At 42.8% G+C, this 17,571-nt stretch overlaps 2 protein-coding genes and 1 non-coding gene across 3 annotated transcripts in view; 2 read left to right on the forward strand and 1 right to left on the reverse strand.

The window, feature by feature from the left end:
• Window positions 1–6,306: 6,306 nt before the first annotated feature.
• LOC117027140 (endogenous retrovirus group K member 113 Gag polyprotein-like) lies at window positions 6,307–7,752 on the reverse strand. The gene has a single exon (XM_033114515.1). The coding sequence runs from the start codon at window positions 7,750–7,752 to the stop codon at window positions 6,379–6,381; it is 1,374 nt and encodes a 457-aa protein (XP_032970406.1). The 3' UTR covers window positions 6,307–6,378.
• Window positions 7,753–9,668: 1,916 nt separating this feature from the next.
• LOC117027898 (U4 spliceosomal RNA) lies at window positions 9,669–9,804 on the forward strand. The gene has a single exon (XR_004424015.1). It is a non-coding gene; the product is annotated as a U4 spliceosomal RNA (small nuclear RNA).
• A 4,538-nt stretch (window positions 9,805–14,342) lies between these two features.
• Window positions 14,343–17,571, forward strand: part of GMDS (GDP-mannose 4,6-dehydratase) — a 659,903-nt gene continuing 656,674 nt past the window's right edge. Inside the window, 1 exon segment of the mRNA XM_033115015.1 lies at window positions 14,343–14,633. Coding sequence (XP_032970906.1) covers window positions 14,532–14,633 — 102 coding nt within the window. The 5' untranslated portion in view covers window positions 14,343–14,531.

The following is a 17,571-nucleotide window of genomic DNA, read 5'->3' on the forward strand; positions in this document are numbered from 1 at the left end:
CATATGCTCATTGCAGCATTACTTACATAAGCCAAGATATGAAGGTAACCTGTGTGTCCCCGAATGGATGAATGGATAAAGAAGAGGTGGTACATATATGAGGTCTGACAATTAAGTTCGTGAACTCATCCTAGAAAAAGTGTTACATACCTCATTGCTGAATATCACTATGGTCACCTTCGAAGTACTCCCTTTGGGAAGCTATGCACCAATGCCAGCACCTAGTCCACCCTTCAAAGCAATTTTGGAACTCTTTTTTCTGGAATGGCCATCAGAGCTGTCATCATATTACCCTTGATGTCCTGAATGTCATCCAAAAGTCTTCCTTTCAATATTTCCATTATCTTTGGGTAAAGAAAGAAGTCACTGGGGGCCAGATAAGGTGAGTAGGGAGGGTGTTCCAATACAGTTATTTGTTTACTGACTAAAAAGTCTCTCACAGACAGTGCTGTGTGAGCTGGTGCATTGTCGTGATGCAAGAGCCATGAATTGTTGGTGAAAAGTTCAGGTCATTTTCGTCTAACTTTTTCAGGCAGCCTTTTGAGCACTTCCAAATAGTAAACTTGGTTGACTGTTTGTCCAGTTGGTGAATAATCCCTCTGATATCAAAAAAGGTTAGCAGCAGCATTTAGACTCTTGATTTTGACCGGTGGAACTTTTTGGTCATGGAGAATTGGCTGACTTCCATTTTGCACTTTGACGCTTTGTTTTAGGGTTGTATTGGTACACCCATGTTTCATCACCAGCGATAACACAGCCCGAAATATCGTCTTACCTCTCCAAAAGGTCTTGGCATACTTTGACTCTCCGTTGCTTTTGTTCATTGGTGAGCTCCTTGGAGACCATTTTTGCATACATCTTTCTCATGCCAAAATTTTCAGTGAAGATTTTCCTGTTTCTCTATTGATGTTTACTTGGTCTGCTATGCTTCTCACAGTCAGCTGACAATTTTGACGCACAAGTCAATAAATTTTTGCGACGTTTTCATTTGTTCCGCTCATTACTGGCTGCCCTGACTTTTCTTCATCAGTGATTCATTCTCTCCCCTCAGAAAAATGTTTAATCCTTTTGTACACTGCTATTTTCTTCATGGTATTATCCCTATAAACTTGGACTAACATGTCCCTGATTTCACTTTCATTCTTGCCAAGTTTAACAAGAAATTTAACGTTTATTTGTTGCTCTAATTCAAACTCTTGTAATGGCACACAAAACCACACAACAATAATAATGAACATCACTCAGCAAGACACCACCACATGTCAACATGAACACAGCTGTGAGACACTGACATATGAAGGTTATGAAACCTTACTGAGTTGTTTGTACAGTGCTGCCAATGTAAGTGCACGGTGGCAAGTTCACAAATGTAATTGTCAGAACTTCTATACAATTGAATATTACTCAGCCATAAAAAAGAAGGAAATCTTACCGTCTGCAACAACGTGGATGGACCTAGAGGATACTGTGCTGAGTGTAATAAGTCAGACAGTGAAAGACAAATGTCATATGATTTCACTCTAAATCTAAAGAACAAAATAAACAAATGAAACAGAAACAAACTCATAGATACAGAGAACATTTTGATGGTTGCCAGATGGCAGGAGGGTTGGGAGTTGGTGAAAAGGGGAAGGGATTAAGAAGTACACAGTAGTCATGGGGATATAGGGCATAGCATAAGGAATATAATCAATAATATTGCAATAACTAGGTATGGTGTCAGATGGGTACCAGATCTATCGGGGTGATAGATGGGAGGAATGTTGGGCCCAGGGTGAAAAAGGTAAAAGGATTAAGAAATACAAATTGGTACTTACAAAATAGTCATGGGGATCTAAAGTATAGGGAATATAATCAATACTATGGTAATAACTATGTGTAGTGCCAGGTGGTACTAGTCAGGGGGTCATTTCTTATATAAATATCTAACCACTAGGCTATACGGCTGAAACTAATACCAAATAATATTGAATGTCGACTCCAGTTGAAAAATTTTAAAAGCGGGGAAAGATCAACGATATTGTGATAGTGCGGTACAGTGTGTCAGATGGTTGCTGGATTTACCATGGTGATCACTTCTTTAGCATAGGGAATGTAATCAATAATGTTGTAATAGCTTTGTATAGTGTCAGGTGGGTACCGTTGAATAATTATGATGTACACCTGAAACCAATATAATATTGTATGTTAGCCATATTTTCATAAAAATCTTATAAAAAGTGAGTCTTCTCACTAATGATTCAGGCACAGTCCAGGATACAGCCCACATGCTCTTCAGCCCTCCTTCTATCCTAGAATAAGTTCCTTAAGGCGTCCCTTCTAGGGGTTGAAGGAAGATCCCTCTTGGTGGGAAGGAAGGGCTATTTAATAAATCCATCAGTATTAACCTTTTCTTTACCGTTTCTCTCTGGAGGTCTAGCAGATTTTCTCATGTATAGGATTTGTGGTACTTTCCTTTACAATCTTAGTGTTCCTCTGTTGTCTATATAGATTAGCCCCCTAGCCAAGACCGTTACTAGCATACAGGTACTAGAAGGAAGATTGGAAACCATTACTAGTTGGCATGGACTCAGTCTGGAGGAGCTTAACATTTATGAGAGAATATTGAATATGTTAAACATGTTAGTACAAACGGGTAAAGTTTCTCTGGAATTAGAGTGCTTAGAATTAAAAAATGAGACCTATATCTTAACCTTGGGGCAATTTTGACGTATAAGGATCAGACTAGTAGCCAGGAACTGGCACATTTCCATAGGCCGTCAAGGGTGTTTTATTGCCTATTCCAATTTATTGTGTTATATTTATTTTAGTATATTGTGTTAACTTTATCTCTAGACTTTTTTGTTACTGGGGATTCACCTGTTATTGAGCAAGGCTTTAGAAAATATTGCAAAGGGAGGAGTGAGCATGTATACATTCTCAAATCTAGAGAGCAGAATGCTGAAGAAAGGAGCAAAGGAAGATTTAAAGCTTCACATACTTCCCTCCACCCCTGGGTTTGATGCTACTGATGGAAAAACAATGTTGAGTGGAGATTCTAATTAGACAGTACAGCAATGATCCCAAGGCTCTCCTCCCTGAGATTCTGTGAATTAAGCTTACCAGAGTAGAAAATTTTCCCAATGAATTTGCTCTTCTATCTAAAAAATTATTAGTATAAGTAAAAAATTTGAAAATTAAAAAACAAAAAAGGTAGAGGCAACATGACTTTAGGCACACATGCTCTACTTGAGATAGAGGTATACAGAGGGCCTGGAACTCATACTTCTTATACTCATTTGTCTTAAGACAGAGAGCTCTCACATGGATAATGGTAAGAGTGAAGATATGAGAAATACATTGTAGCGGACCAGCCCTTACGAGTCGAACAGTTCCTGACAAGGGGAGTGGGAATGAAAAAGAGACACTCACACAATTGATGATGCGGCCGGTCTTCAGTGATCCTGAAGCACGGAGTTTACTTTTCTTTACCAATTTATACCATCTGTGTACGTGCAGCTTAACAATCACGAGTGTGCATTACCTCATTGAGAGTAAATTTTTAACTTCTACATAGAAACTACAAAATCACTGAAACTTCCCAAAGTCATTTTCTCAATGACAAAGCCCACCAATTACCCTGATAATCATCAGTCCTCAGTGTCCGGGAACCGGCCACTCCCACCTCATTCCTCAGCAGCTTGCAAGCACCCTCCAGGTGTAGGCAGAGACAATGCCTTAAGAGCTAAAACAAGTTAACCATAAACTGAGCCAGTCTGCAAGGCTACAAAATAACAAGAAATTATGGCTCCCCACATCTCCCCCTTTTTTATTTTATAGGAGCAAAACCCATCCGGCTAGGATGGCGAGGTGACAGCGCCTGACTTAGGTGTCTCGGGATGCCGACTTCAACTTACCCGTCTTTGGAACTTATATTTTATAATACAAGCCCTGTCTTAGGTGTTGAAGCGGTGCCTAAGTACAACCCGTCTTTGACTATCCTGTCCCTCTGAATGCTCAGGGAGGAAGGCTCAGGGCTTTGTCTTAAGTTTAAGCTGATGGATGTCAGCTCGCAAGTCTAACATCCTGCTGATGAAACATTTGATGAGAATGGGGAGAAGGCACAGAACCAAACAGACACAGATGCCCAATGTAAGAAAAATCATAACAGAATGGGTAATATGAGGCATAGATGGCATAGCATTTTTAAGAACATCAATAAACTCAGAAGCAGCCTGGGCTGCATCAAATTTCAAGGGTTCACCTTCTCTCATATTTTGAATTTCATCATGAAGCCGAAACATATCTAAAGACACATTAGCATCATGCCAAATTCCTTGAAGATGTAAACGAACCCGATTCCAATCATATTGACTATTATTATACCTTTTAGAAGTAACACATATCCAATGATATTCTGAATGACATTCTAAATAAGATTTAACTTTTATACTCTGAATCACATCTCCCATATACTGAACTCCTACAAAATGTACATTAATATTTCCAATCAAAAGTGTATAAGGGGAAGGAACACAAGCAGATACATTAACAGATTTCTTAGACCAGTCTCTAGTCCCGTCTTGTAAATCAGTCACCTGACTGCAGGGAGTGCCTGATTTACAAAACTTTTTAAATGTTGTTTCATGTGTCCATCAGAAGGCAATCCTATGGCGTGAGTATCATTGACATAGACTGGAATCTCAGAACCTTCCCATACAGCAGAGTGGAGGATTCGTGGATCAGGAACATAGGCCCAATACGTCTGGTCTTCTTCTGCATTGCTGAGGGTCATCAATGTCATCAGCATGTAGAGGGTCCACATGTCGCACCAATCGTTCTGGCAGCCACCGAGGGCCTTCTGTATCCTGTGGAAAAACGCAAACATGCCCTCGGCCCCATATGAGGACTGGGTCTGGGCCTTGCCATGATCCAGTAAGTGGATCCTTCCATCTGACCAAAGCCTGAGGGCTGGCAGAAGGATGCCAGAAACGTTCAGCTGCACTCTTACCATAGGCATCCAAAGTCAAAAAATTTTGAATAAAAAGAGAATGAGACAAGTAATTATGGGGCATTAGGGGATATAACTCCCCCTTTTTTATTTTTTGTAAAATGACTTTTAATGTGCCATGAGTACGTTCAACAATTCCTTGTCCTTGTGGATTGTAAGGAATGCCAGTAACATGATTAATTGAAAATTGCTGGCAAAATAAAGCAATTTTTTTACTGATGTAGCCGGAGCCATTATCTGTTTTAAGTTTTTTAGGAGTTCCAATCATGGCAAAAGCAGCAAGACAGTGTCTAATGACATGAGAAAAAAAATCTTTAGGAATAGCAGAAGGGTGTGGTAACCCTGGCTGGAGGGCACCCATAACTTCCATAGTTTCATTTACTTTTCTCAAGTCCTGTAACAATCTCCATTTTCCTGATTTCTTCTTGATTACAAAAATAGGCGAATTCCAGGGTGAATTAGATTCAATCACATGGCCTTTTTCAAGCTGCTCCTGTACAAGCGCTTGAGTGGCTAATATTTTTTCTTGAGTTAGGGGCCATTGATCTATCCACACAGGTGTATCAGATTTCCAAGTTATTGCCTCTGCAGTTTTTTGGTGGAGTACAGGTAAATCTATGACCCCTGGGGAAAATATCCTAAACCTGTTCTTTGTAAGTTAGGATTGGGTGAAATGGGTTCCTGTCGTCCCTGTCCTTCAATTCCTAAGCCCTGTCCTGGGAGGAGCCCTTGATCAAACATTTGCTGAGTTACTTGAAGGTTTGGGCTAAAGAGATAAACTCCCATATCACTCATAATATCTCGTCCCCAGAGATTGACTGGGAGGCCAGGGATAATATACGGTTGGAAAGTTCCCTGATGACCTTCCTCATCCTGCCAAGATAAAAGATTACTACTTTGTTGAGGAGAATGAGATTGGCCTATGCCTTGTAGATCTGTATTAGTAAGATGCGTCGGCCAGTTAGAAGGCCAATGTTCAGCAGATATGCAGGACACATCAGCTCCAGTATCTAAAATTCCTTGAAAACTTTTTCCATTTATTTTAAGTAGCAACACTGGCCGATTTCTCTTTATTTCCTGAATCCAATAAGCATCTGAGGAGCCAAATCCTTGATCTCCACGCTCCTGATCCTGTCTATTTTTTCCTATCTTGATGCGAGGCAGAATAATTAACTGTGCAATTCGGGTACCAGCAGGTATAGCAGAAATGTTTAATGGTGAGTGTGTCATAATTTTAATTTCACCAGTAAAATCCTCATCAATAACTCCTGGGGAAACATGAATTCCTTTCATGATTGTACTACTTCTCCCTAACAATAAACCTACAGTTTTTGGGGGTAGGGGCCCAAAAACACCTGTGGGCAATGCTTGCATTCCCATTTCAGGAGTTAATACGATGTCGGTGGTGGAACACAAGTCCAATCCTGCGCTGCCTGCGGTGGCCCTGAATAGATCTGTGATATGTTTTCTTTCAGGGACCCGTTCCCTTTTTGTCCCTGTATCTGCTCCGGAATTTGTAGTGCCCCATAACATTGTTGATTCGGGGCCTGGGGCTGGCCCCTCACCCAGTTTCCCTGGATCGGCTTTCCATCCTTATCTGTCTTAGACTTGCATTCATTAGCCCAATGCTTTCCTCTCCTACACTTAGGGCATATATCTGGCGGCTTTTTTGTGGGAGCCGCTGAATTCTCGGGCTCGGCTTTGCGAGGGCATTGAGCCGCTCGATGTCCCAATTTTCCACAAGTAAAACAAGCCCCAGAACGACTCCCTGCATGGAGTTTTGCCTGTTGATACATTACTTCTTTGATAGGTTTGCCTTGTAAAGCTGCGGCTAGGGCTATACCTTGAGAAAAAGACGGGCCCACATCGGCACACAGGCAAATAAAATCAGATAAAGTTCCTTTTTTTCTAAATGGTCTGATAACTGCTTGACAGGCAGAATTAGCATTCTCATAAGCAAGCTGTTTAATAAAAGCCTGAGTGGCCACTGTTGAACCAAAAGTTCGCCCCGCAGCCGTACTGAGGCGAGACACAAAGTCCTGAAAAGGTTCATCGGCTCCTTGTCTTATTTGAGTTACTTGTTCTTCTTTGCGGGAGGAATCAGGCAGCATTCGCCAGGCATCCTTAGCTGCCGCAGCAATCTGGCCGTAAGCACCAGGCATGTAGCCCATCTGATTTCTTAACTCGGCATACAAGCCTTCTCCTGCCAGCATATCGAAAGTAACAGGAATTTGTCTCAATGCATTCTCATTAGCCTTTGTCTTACAATTTTCATAAAATTCTGATTTCCATAAAAGGTAATCGCCTCCAGAAAGGCAGGCATGAGCGATGTGTTTCCAGTCCTCCGGGGGGGTAGCGTCCCCCGTTAATGCATCAATAATGGCCATAGTAAAAGGAGCTATAGGGCCATACTGAGCACATGCCTCTTTCAATTCTTTTACCTGTTTCCACTGAAAAGGTCTCCACTCCCTAACTTGATTTCCTGCCTGATCAGTTCTCACAAAAAGGAGATACACGCCAAAGTGTCTTGTAGATTCTCCTTGCGTGTGAGCTTCCTCACAAGCCAGCTGAAGTGGAGATCGTACAAGTGAATCTGACCCTGGCTTAACATAACCTGGCGGGGGCTTTGTAAACATGTCCCAAATCGGTGGCTGCGGTGGTGGCAGCGGAGGATCCCACACGCGGGGTCCCTCAGGAGGCGGCGCAGTGGGATTGCTCACAGGGGGATTTTTACCCCCTGGATTCCAAGGATTGGTATACATAACTAATGAAGGTCTGGTAAGACTTTGAGGAGGCCCGAGACTCTCCTCAGTATACGGCACTCGGGGAGGTCCAAAAAGGCTCTCTCCCTCCCGAGTGACTTTAAGTTCCTCTAGTTGGCCTTGTAGAATTTTTATTTGTTGTGTAAGTGTATGTATAGGATCAGGAGGCTTCCTACTCTCCTGTGCCACAGCCACTACTGGCGGATATTTTTCTCTATCATATCTAGCTGCAGCCTCCTCTAAATCTTCCTGATCTTGAGGGTCTAAATCTTCCCATTGCTCGTCTGGCGGATCTTGACTAACAGGCTCCTTATCATGCTTAGCAAGTCCCTCTGCATACCTGACTTCCTCCCCCTCCTCCTTCTCCTCCGGAGAGGCGGCAGATGGAAGAATTTTTTCATTTCCAGCCTGTTTCACTTTCTCGAGCTTGCAACCTTCCCTCTTTAAATCTAGACAATGTCTAATCAGTGTCCACAATCCAAATGTTTCCACCGGGACCTGCTGCGGTCCATGGACAGTGTAATAATCCTGCAATCTGTCCCCAACCTTTTCCCAGGTTTCCAGGCTGACGGTACCTTCATCTGGAAACCATGGGCAAACTTCTCTTACAAATTCTAAAAATTTATCTAATTGCTCTTTGCTCACCCTGCTGCCACGGGCGGCAAGTAATCTCTTAAGTCCTCTAACATACAGGTCCTTGCTGCTAGCGTGACCCATTTTCTTAAGTCCTCTAACACACAGGTCCTTGCTGCTGGCGTGACCTATTTCTCTTTTCCCTGACTCGGCCCTTCTTTCACACAAAATTCACTCAGATGCCCGTCTGGCCGTGCCCCTCTTGGGACCAAATCTGTCGTAGCTAGAGGCGTTTCGGTATAATTCCCCGAACTGGTGGGACGGAGCCCCAATCGCCGTTATGCCATATGACAGAACCGGAACCTCAGATTAGGGCCCAAACAAGCTCCGTAACACGAAGTCGTGGAGCTACCATTCACTCACACACACATTCGACCGAGGGGACTGTGCCTCACTCACCGCGCATCCATGAACTAAGCCCCACAATCTGAGCCGGATCCTAACCACGCGGTGTTCCTCACCGTTACCCCTATATTCAGGTCCCTGTTCGGGCGCCAAAATGTAGCGGACCAGCCGTTACGAGTCGAACAGTTCCTGACAAGGGGAGTGGGAATGAAAAAGAGACACTCACACAATTGATGATGCGGCCGGTCTTCAGTGATCCTGAAGCACGGAGTTTACTTTTCTTTACCAATTTATACCATCTGTGTACGTGCAGCTTAACAATCACGAGTGTGCATTACCTCATTGAGAGTAAATTTTTAACTTCTACATAGAAACTACAAAATCACTGAAACTTCCCAAAGTCATTTTCTCAATGATAAAGCCCACCAATTACCCTGATAATCATCAGTCCTCAGTGTCCGGGAACCGGCCACTCCCACCTCATTCCTCAGCAGCTTGCAAGCACCCTCCAGGTGTAGGCAGAGACAATGCCTTAAGAGCTAAAACAAGTTAACCATAAACTGAGCCAGTCTGCAAGGCTACAAAATAACAAGAAATTATGGCTCCCCACAATACATGTCTTCAATTATTTTGAATACTTTTCCCCTTTTCTAAAACCTTGGTCTAAAAAATTTGTCATAGTGTAATTTCATTAGTAGAATGGTATAGTCCAAAGTTGGGGTGACAAATTTCAGGGAGTTCTTCCAATCTTCAGAGCGATCTCATCAACTTCCAATTATGTTTCTAAAATTCTGCTGCTTCTGCCATGAATTTTGGAAAGAAGACTCACACAATTTCATTGAATTCCAGAGAGAAACATAGTGCAAAAGCAGGGATCTAAGTGGTCTTATCTCCAACAGAGTTGTATTTTATAAGGTATTACTTAAAAAATTACTACTAGTTTTGCGCAGTGGCAGTATCGTAGCCAATGAGGTTTATCCGAGGCGCGATTATTGCTAATTGAAAACTAAAAATTTACTACTTCTTTCCTGATTGTTTCCTGAATTGGAAAACTGGTATCAACCCTGAAAAGGAGGGAAAGTAAAAAGAAAATGGTCTCTACTTCTCCCCTGTATGTTTTCTCTGCTACAATGCTTCTCTATCAATCATACTCACACACACAAATAACCATTTCATTGGTCTTTCAATCTTGGTTAAGAACCCTGAGTTTGGAATTCGTGTCTTTTCTGTAATGCCGAGTCAGTCAGAGTTTTGAGTGGGACACAGAAACCACTGTAGGCATTTCAAGTAGAAAGCGATTTAGTGAAATAAATTCTGTTTACAAGCCCTTTGTGAGAAAACAGTTTAGAAGCTTTTTAGAAAACTAAACATGTAATTACCATATGGCCGAGTGAATGTACTCTTGAGCAAAATGAAAACTGTATTCACACAAAAACCTTTATATGAATGTTCATAGCAGCTTTACTTGTAGCAGCCACAAACTGGAAACAGCCCAGATATCTTTCAGTGGCTGAATGGCTAAACAAAGTATGGTACATCCACAAAATGGAATACTACTCAACAATAAAAAGGAACAAACTACTGACATACATAACGTGGATGAATCTCCAGGAAACTAAGCTGAGTGAAGAAAAGCCAGTCTCAAAAGAGTGCCAGCTGGATGATTCCATTTATAATACTTTTTGAAGTGACAAAACTTTAGAAGTGGAGGACAGATTAGTGATTTCCAGGGCTTAGGGATGGGGTTGTAAAAGGGCAACATGAGGTGTTCTTGTGTTGTCGGAACTACTTGGTAGTTTGACTTTGGTAGTAGATGAACAAACTTACATATGTGATAAAAGAGTATAGAACTAACTGCACACATACATGCACAAATGAGTACAAGTAAAACTGGGGAAATCTGAATAAGATCAGTGTATTGTATCAGTGTCAATAACCTGCTTGTGATATTGCATCATAGTTTTTGAGAATATGACCCTGGGTGAAATTGGGTTAAAGAGTACATAGGATGCCACTGTATTATTTCTTACAAATATATTTGAATCTACAATTATCTTAATAAAAACTGCAGTTAAAATAATCTTTGTAAGGGATGGAGGAACAGAAGCCTGAGCTATTGATATCAAAGGCATACCTTTAAGGCAGCCATTAGGAAGCTACTGCTGTTATCATCCCATGGAATACTACTCAATAATAATGACTCTGCACTTAAGAAACTTGTGATTAAACCTGAATTTGGAATTGAGTTGTCAAAAACTCTTAGGTCAGTCTGACAAGAAGTAGAAAGATGGCTTCTGTTTCACTTCCACCTGCCAGATCAAGGAACGTGGCTGACAGACAGAACTTAATTTGTAAAACATTAACCGCAAAATGGTCTGTGAAATATGGGTTCAAGCACTTCAATTATTCCAAATAGAGTATGGAATGGGGATTGAAAGAGCCAATCATAACATTTACCATAACCAGACACTAGCTATGTGACCTTGGGCAAGTTTACTAACCTTTCTGAGTCTCAATTTCTATAAAATAGGGATTGTTAGCATACTTTCCTCACAGAATTAAATGAGATATGGCACATCTTACAGGCTCACTCAATACATGCTAACTCAAAACCAGATTATCATTGGTTTTCTTATCGGAGGTACAGTGAAAGAAGATTAGCAAATGTTCCATAAGTGAAAAGCAAAGGAAAGAAAGATTTTAAAAGAAGAGAAAATTTGGAAGGGAAAGCAGAAGCATTATTCTTGAATAATTGGCATCTACTCAATGTCAAGAAATGGGAAACAAAGATGTGAAAAAAACTTGTTCAACATATTAAGTATTGTATTAGACTGGTGCAAAAGTAATTGCGGTTTACAAGGTTAAAAATAATTGCAAATACCGCAATTACTTTTGCACCAACCTAATATAAAATGGTCGATGCGTGGACTGAATCGTATCATCCCAAAATTCATATGTTGAAGTCCTAATCTGAAGTGTGATGGTATTTGGAGATGGGGGCCTGGATGTAATTAGATCATGAGGGTGGAGACCTCATGATGGGATAATTGACCTTAGAAGAAGAAACACGAGAGAGATGTCTCTTCACCATGTAAGGATACAGCAAGAAGATGGCCTTCTGCAACCCAGGAAGAGAGCTCTCACCAGGAATCAAATTGGCCAGCACCTTGATCTTGGACTTCTCAGTCTCCAGAATTGTGAGATATACATTTCTGTTGTTTAAGCCCCCTCGTCTATGGTATTTTGGTTTAGCAGCCTGAGCTAACACAGTTGGCTTTTATCCATTTAGAGAACTTGGAATTTGTGGTCTTGCCCTTGTCTTCATAGTTTGCATCACATTTAAACTAGCCTCCCTTCTGCACCACCCCAGCGAACAAAGCAAGAAACAAGAAAAACCTCTCTTTGTGTCCCCCCCACCCCACATTCATATGTGAAAGTCCTAATCCCCAAGAACCCAGAGTGTGACTATTTGTAGAGGGCCCTTAAAGAGGTAATTCAGTTAACATGAGGATATATTGGGTGGGCCATAGTGCAGTATGACCGGTGTCCTTATACCCTGTTTCCCTGAAAATAAGACCTAGCCGGACCATCAGCTGTAATGCGTCTTTTGGAGCAAAAATTAATATAAGACCCGGTCTTGTCTGATATTAATTTTTGCTCCAAAAGACGCATTACAGCTGATGGTCCGGCTAGGTCTTATTTTCGGGGAAACATAGTAAGAAGCAGAAATTTAGACGCAGATATATTAGAGAATTCCAATGTGAATGTGAAGATGGCCATCTATAAGACGAAAAGAGAGGCGGTAGAAGGAACCAACCCTAATCTTGGACTCTCAGCCTCCAGAACTGTGAGAAAATAAATTTCTGTTGTTTAAGCCACCCAGTATGTATTTTGTTATGACAGCCCTAGCAAAGCAGTATACTGTCTTACACCTTTCTTCACAGAAGTTTTCTACAGAAATATTCTTCATTTGTCAACCTTCCACTATATCTCTGAACTACCATTTTCCTCAATGTTTTGTAATGATTTTATTTACAGGACCTACAATATTATCGATTTTCTCTTTATGGGTCTTCTACTGTCATACTTCTTACTAAGACAGGCAAATATGTCCAGTGTTCAGTAGTGTGATAGGAAGTATCATAGCTGCAGAATAAACTGGCACATCCTCCCTGAGTATCCATTTTTTTCAGTGATTTTAGGGAAAATGTTGTGTAATTTATCTGCAAATTAATTGAAAGCATATTTATATTAAATAAAACATGTTATTCATCTAGTAGATTTCAAAGACATTTCTTGCTTAGAGTGAGTTCCCCTAAATGAAAGTGTTTACTCTCCTCTGTATTAGGGCTTTTTCATTCACCACTCAGAGGCAGACTTCTGCTACTTCCTGTAACACTTACTGTCATTCTCTGTATAGAATGGACAGAGCAAAGGCAAGGTGTGAAAACAAAGACAAACCTATCTATAAATCTCAGGAGTATTCTTGAGGGGCTTAGGAGACAGAGGTTTTTAATTTAATCTTGAGCTTTTCTGATTTGGGAATTTGAGATCTGGAACACATCTTGGGCATTAGATTGGGCACTCTCCTACTTAATTTGTGGTTTAAAGGGATGATCTGAGGGGATCTGCTGAGGGGAGAGGAATATGTACAGATAAGCAGAGCAGTAGAGGCAGAGAAGTTTCTGTCTCCTTACTGGATTCTAGTCAACTGCTTAGGTACACACACCTGCTCTCCTCCCAGTGTCTGAGTTACCTCACTCAGCTGCTTTCACTGCCCAATGTGCAGTCATCACATGCACAAAATATTTCATAGGCACCAAACTAGGACCCCACCTTGCATGTGAGTTACTTTGTTTGAAGTTGGCCACGATCCGGTTTATTGACCCGTGCAGTCTTTTCAACATTTCCTTATTGTAAGCATGGGTGGGGCCAGAGACTTTCTGAACTGGAAGACGTTGAGCCCAGTTATTTGGAACCTAGTGCCTGGTTCCAAGCATCAGAGAAATGTGAAAAGAGCCAGAAAGCCAGGCTAGAGGTGAGGTTAGTTACAACCCACAACTGCGATCCCATTCAGGGGCCTTGTAATGCTAGGGCATTTCAAGGAACATAAAACCAGACTCCTCAAAAAGCACTACACTAGGTTTCCAGAAATTATTTATCAAAGCCTTTGACCGAGGCCCCGTGATGCACAAATTTGGAATTCAGGGCTTTCTCCTAATGGAAAAGTCAGCCTATGGTTCCTGTCAGCATCCTTGGGTACTATTAGGATTCCTGGGAGACTCAGAAGGGTGAAGGAGAGGACATAGGGTTTCTGTGGAGGGTAAGATGGTGAAGTACAGGCCGCCGCTGGCCCGGCCCCTCCACTCTCTAGCCTTGCCAAGAGACATGCCAGGAGTGAGGCACCGGTATATCACTCCCCGTCCTGAGGCTGCATATTAGCCATAGCTGGAGGCGGCACCGCACAGCAGCCCGGCCGGCGCTTCCGACGCCCCGCCCCGTCGTCGACGGGGGGCGGGGCCTGTCGCAGGCGCCGCGGGAGCGTCGCGGGCTGACGTGTGACGCGGCGCCCGCCAGGGCGCAGCCCCACCACTCTTCAGCGGGGTTCGCGTCGGCCCGCCCCCCTCCCTCCCCCACCCGGCCCCTGTCAGATTGTGGCGGCGGCCGCGCGGTGCGCTCTTTTCCTGTAGCCCGCGTGAGGCGGCTTGCGCGCGGGCACACCCCCACGTCCCTCCGGCGCTGCTGCCTCAGCTCCGCTCGCCTCTGCTCCGCCCTACCTTCCGTCGCACGCCCGCGGGGACATGGCACACGCGCAGGCACGCTTCCCCAGCGCCCGGGGTTCCGGGGACGGCGAGATGGGCAAGCCCAGGAAGGTGGCTCTCATCACTGGCATCACAGGCCAGGTGAGTGCGGAAGCGGGGGCCCGAGCCCGTTCTGGCGCCGCCGGGGCACGTGTGCGCGTTGCCCCGCGCTCGGTGCTGCCAGCGTTTCCAGGAACAGCCTTCTGGGCGTCCCGGAAGGTGTCTGTTGCCCGAGAGGTCGGAGACGATGTAGGTTGTGGGGAGTGTGCTCAATGCATTGAATGTTTCTGGTCTTCCCCTTGGGCGTGGGAGCGTGTATTGTGCATGGGATGTGGTCCTCATAGCTGAGCAAGACTATCCTCTCTCACATGTCGGACAGGCAACTGGAGCCCTTGTTTTTCCAAGCTCTCTAGGGTGCACTTGGAATTTAGTTCTTTGCGGATCCTAGTGCCTAGTGTCGGGGAGCGAAGGGACCTTTTATCTGTGAATGTGTGTGTGGAGTCACCTTGCTTTATCTCAGCATAAGGGCCGCTTTACCTGCTAAAAATTAATTTTTGGTTTGGGAGGCAAGGAAGGGAGTTCCGTACTCTTTTCGTTCCACCTCGCCAGATTTCCAGATAGAGAAGAAAAAATTACAAAGTAGTGCTATGGTCACACACCAGGAAATGCTTTTTTTTTTTTTTTTTTTTTTTAAATCATACCTTACAAAAACTTTTTTTTAATTTCATGAACTTCTGAAATTCATGTTCACACGTGCTAGGGTTCCAGTTCTAGAGAAATGAGTTCCTTGAGTGAGGTCCTGAAAGCATCGCTAGTTTGTGATAGTCATCTCTTAGAGGTGTTGCAACAGGTAGGGGCCCACCACTGTGTCTTATCAAGCTGTGCTGTTTTCCATTCAGTGGCAATCAAATAATTTTGCCCACGTATTTTTGTTGAAAAAATGTGATATCTGTGTCCCTGGAGATCTGGTGGTGGCCAATATTACTCTGAAATAAAGATGATAATAATAGATAACACATATTCTGCTTATTATGTTTCAGTCACCTGACTAATACTAACTCATTTAGCTTTTACAAGTACTTTTTGAGGGGGTATCCCCTCTTTGTAGATGTGGAAACTGTAGCATGGGAGTTTGATTTGCCTGAAATGAAACAACTAGGAAGTGTCCAGTTAGGATTCCAACTCTGTTCTCAAAAGCTTTCTAGTATTAGAAAATAAGTTGCAATTGGCCAGATATAAAGCCAAAAAAGATTAGACAACTTTAACTACTGGATACCTGATTAATTTTTGGTTACTCATGCATCTTAGTTTGTTTGAGGTAATTACAATAAACAAGTGTTTGAAAAATGATAGAGGTTAGTTAGGTCGAGGATCTAAGGGTGAGGAAGAGAACCCTTAAATTCAGTCAAGGGCCTACATACTGTCTATCCTTTTCTAATGCTGAGGACTCCTCTGCAGATGGTTCCCTTTTTCCAATTTCTTAGACTGGATCTGAAGCTCAGTGTTTACTAAGCTTCCATGAGATCTTGATGGTAAAGTTTTTTCATAGTATCATGAAGAAATTAGTTAAATTGTTAATGTAACTATTGGTATGGCTTACACCAACTTAAGTGACCAGCAGTATTAGGGTATTTAGAGCTTTGAGCGCAGTCATTTGGTTGGTACCAAGTGGTGAGGGCTGTGCCACGCCCTCTCCCTAGTTTTGTCCTGTAGGCTGCGGGTGGGGGGGTGGGGGGGAAGGTAGTCTTCCTTAACCACATGTTCAGCATGCTGCTCCCTGACCAGATGTTCTTGGCTCCCCATATCATTTCCAACTTTAAAACTCCTGCTTGAGTTTCAGTCTACGTTTAGCCTCTGAACCAATGTTTCCCACTTCCTTCCAACATCCACCCTCTGCATCACCCCCTTATTTTTGGGGTGTTGTATTGGCTTCTGTAGCCCCTGGCACAGTGCTGAACTCTGTAGCTGCCACATGAATCCTTGCTGTTGGAACTTACTGCTCTGCTATGGGTCTCAAGGAGGTTAGTACGAGGGTCCGAAAATCCATACCTTATTGTTCGTTAAAAAATAACATTGGGTGACAGCTTACTGAGCTACTCATTCTGCTAAACATTTTATGTATCTCTACCTACGAGGCAGGTACAGTTTTTATTCCCGTCTTATATCTGGCTAAGTAAGGTTAAATATGTTCCCTGAGAGTGCACACCTAATGAGTGTCAGAGCTGAGATTTGAAGTGAGCAGTTGCTCTAAGCCATTTTGTTGTACTGCACCTGTGGTAAGCTACACACATTAAATTACAGCTCTGTGCATGTTTGGCGGGGGGGTGGAGGGTTAGTGGTGGTGGTGAAGGGAGAAGGAGGGAGAGAGATTGAAATTGTTGTTCTCCAAGAAGAGATCTCAGATTCAAGAAGGTGAGGTAGAAACTGCTGCTCAAGCCCTAGCGCTATCATGGCAGTTGTGCCAAGATGGGTTCCTAAATGGGTCGTTCTAAATTCCCACTTGAGAATGAGTGCATCTCTAGTATTTACCGTCATATTCTAGCTTTCTCCCTCCTTCTTGACACAGGAGTCGTGTATCATTTTCCAAAGTTTTTACCTTGGAAAACCAGGCTCTGGATTCAGATTGTTGCCTCTAGGCCCTCTGCCAGGCATCCCCAAAGTTCACCTCCATTGTGTAATGATGTTTATAGTTCTTTACTACACCCATGGAAATGTGCTTTGAGTACTTGCACCTTCTTTGTCACTGGAGTCATTATTTTGTGACTGAATGTCCTCACAAGTCTTATTCCTTTTAACTCAACTGAAAACCTCTTCATACTCTGACTAATCCTGCCAAATGCAGCCATTCCAGGAACTTTCTTTGTATTTACATATATGCAATTCCTGTTGGCTGCATAGATAATTAATATATCTTAGTTTGGCTTGTAAACTGCTTTAAGATGGAAACCTCCTTTTCAGCCTGTTACCTGCCACATGATTTCACCCATGTGTCTGCAGTGGGCAAGGCTTGTCTTGATGCTGCTGGGAATATAAAGATGTA

This window comes from Rhinolophus ferrumequinum, chromosome 9 (genome assembly GCF_004115265.2).
Source record: "Rhinolophus ferrumequinum isolate MPI-CBG mRhiFer1 chromosome 9, mRhiFer1_v1.p, whole genome shotgun sequence".
In the NCBI taxonomy this organism is placed as follows: domain Eukaryota; kingdom Metazoa; phylum Chordata; class Mammalia; order Chiroptera; family Rhinolophidae; genus Rhinolophus; species Rhinolophus ferrumequinum.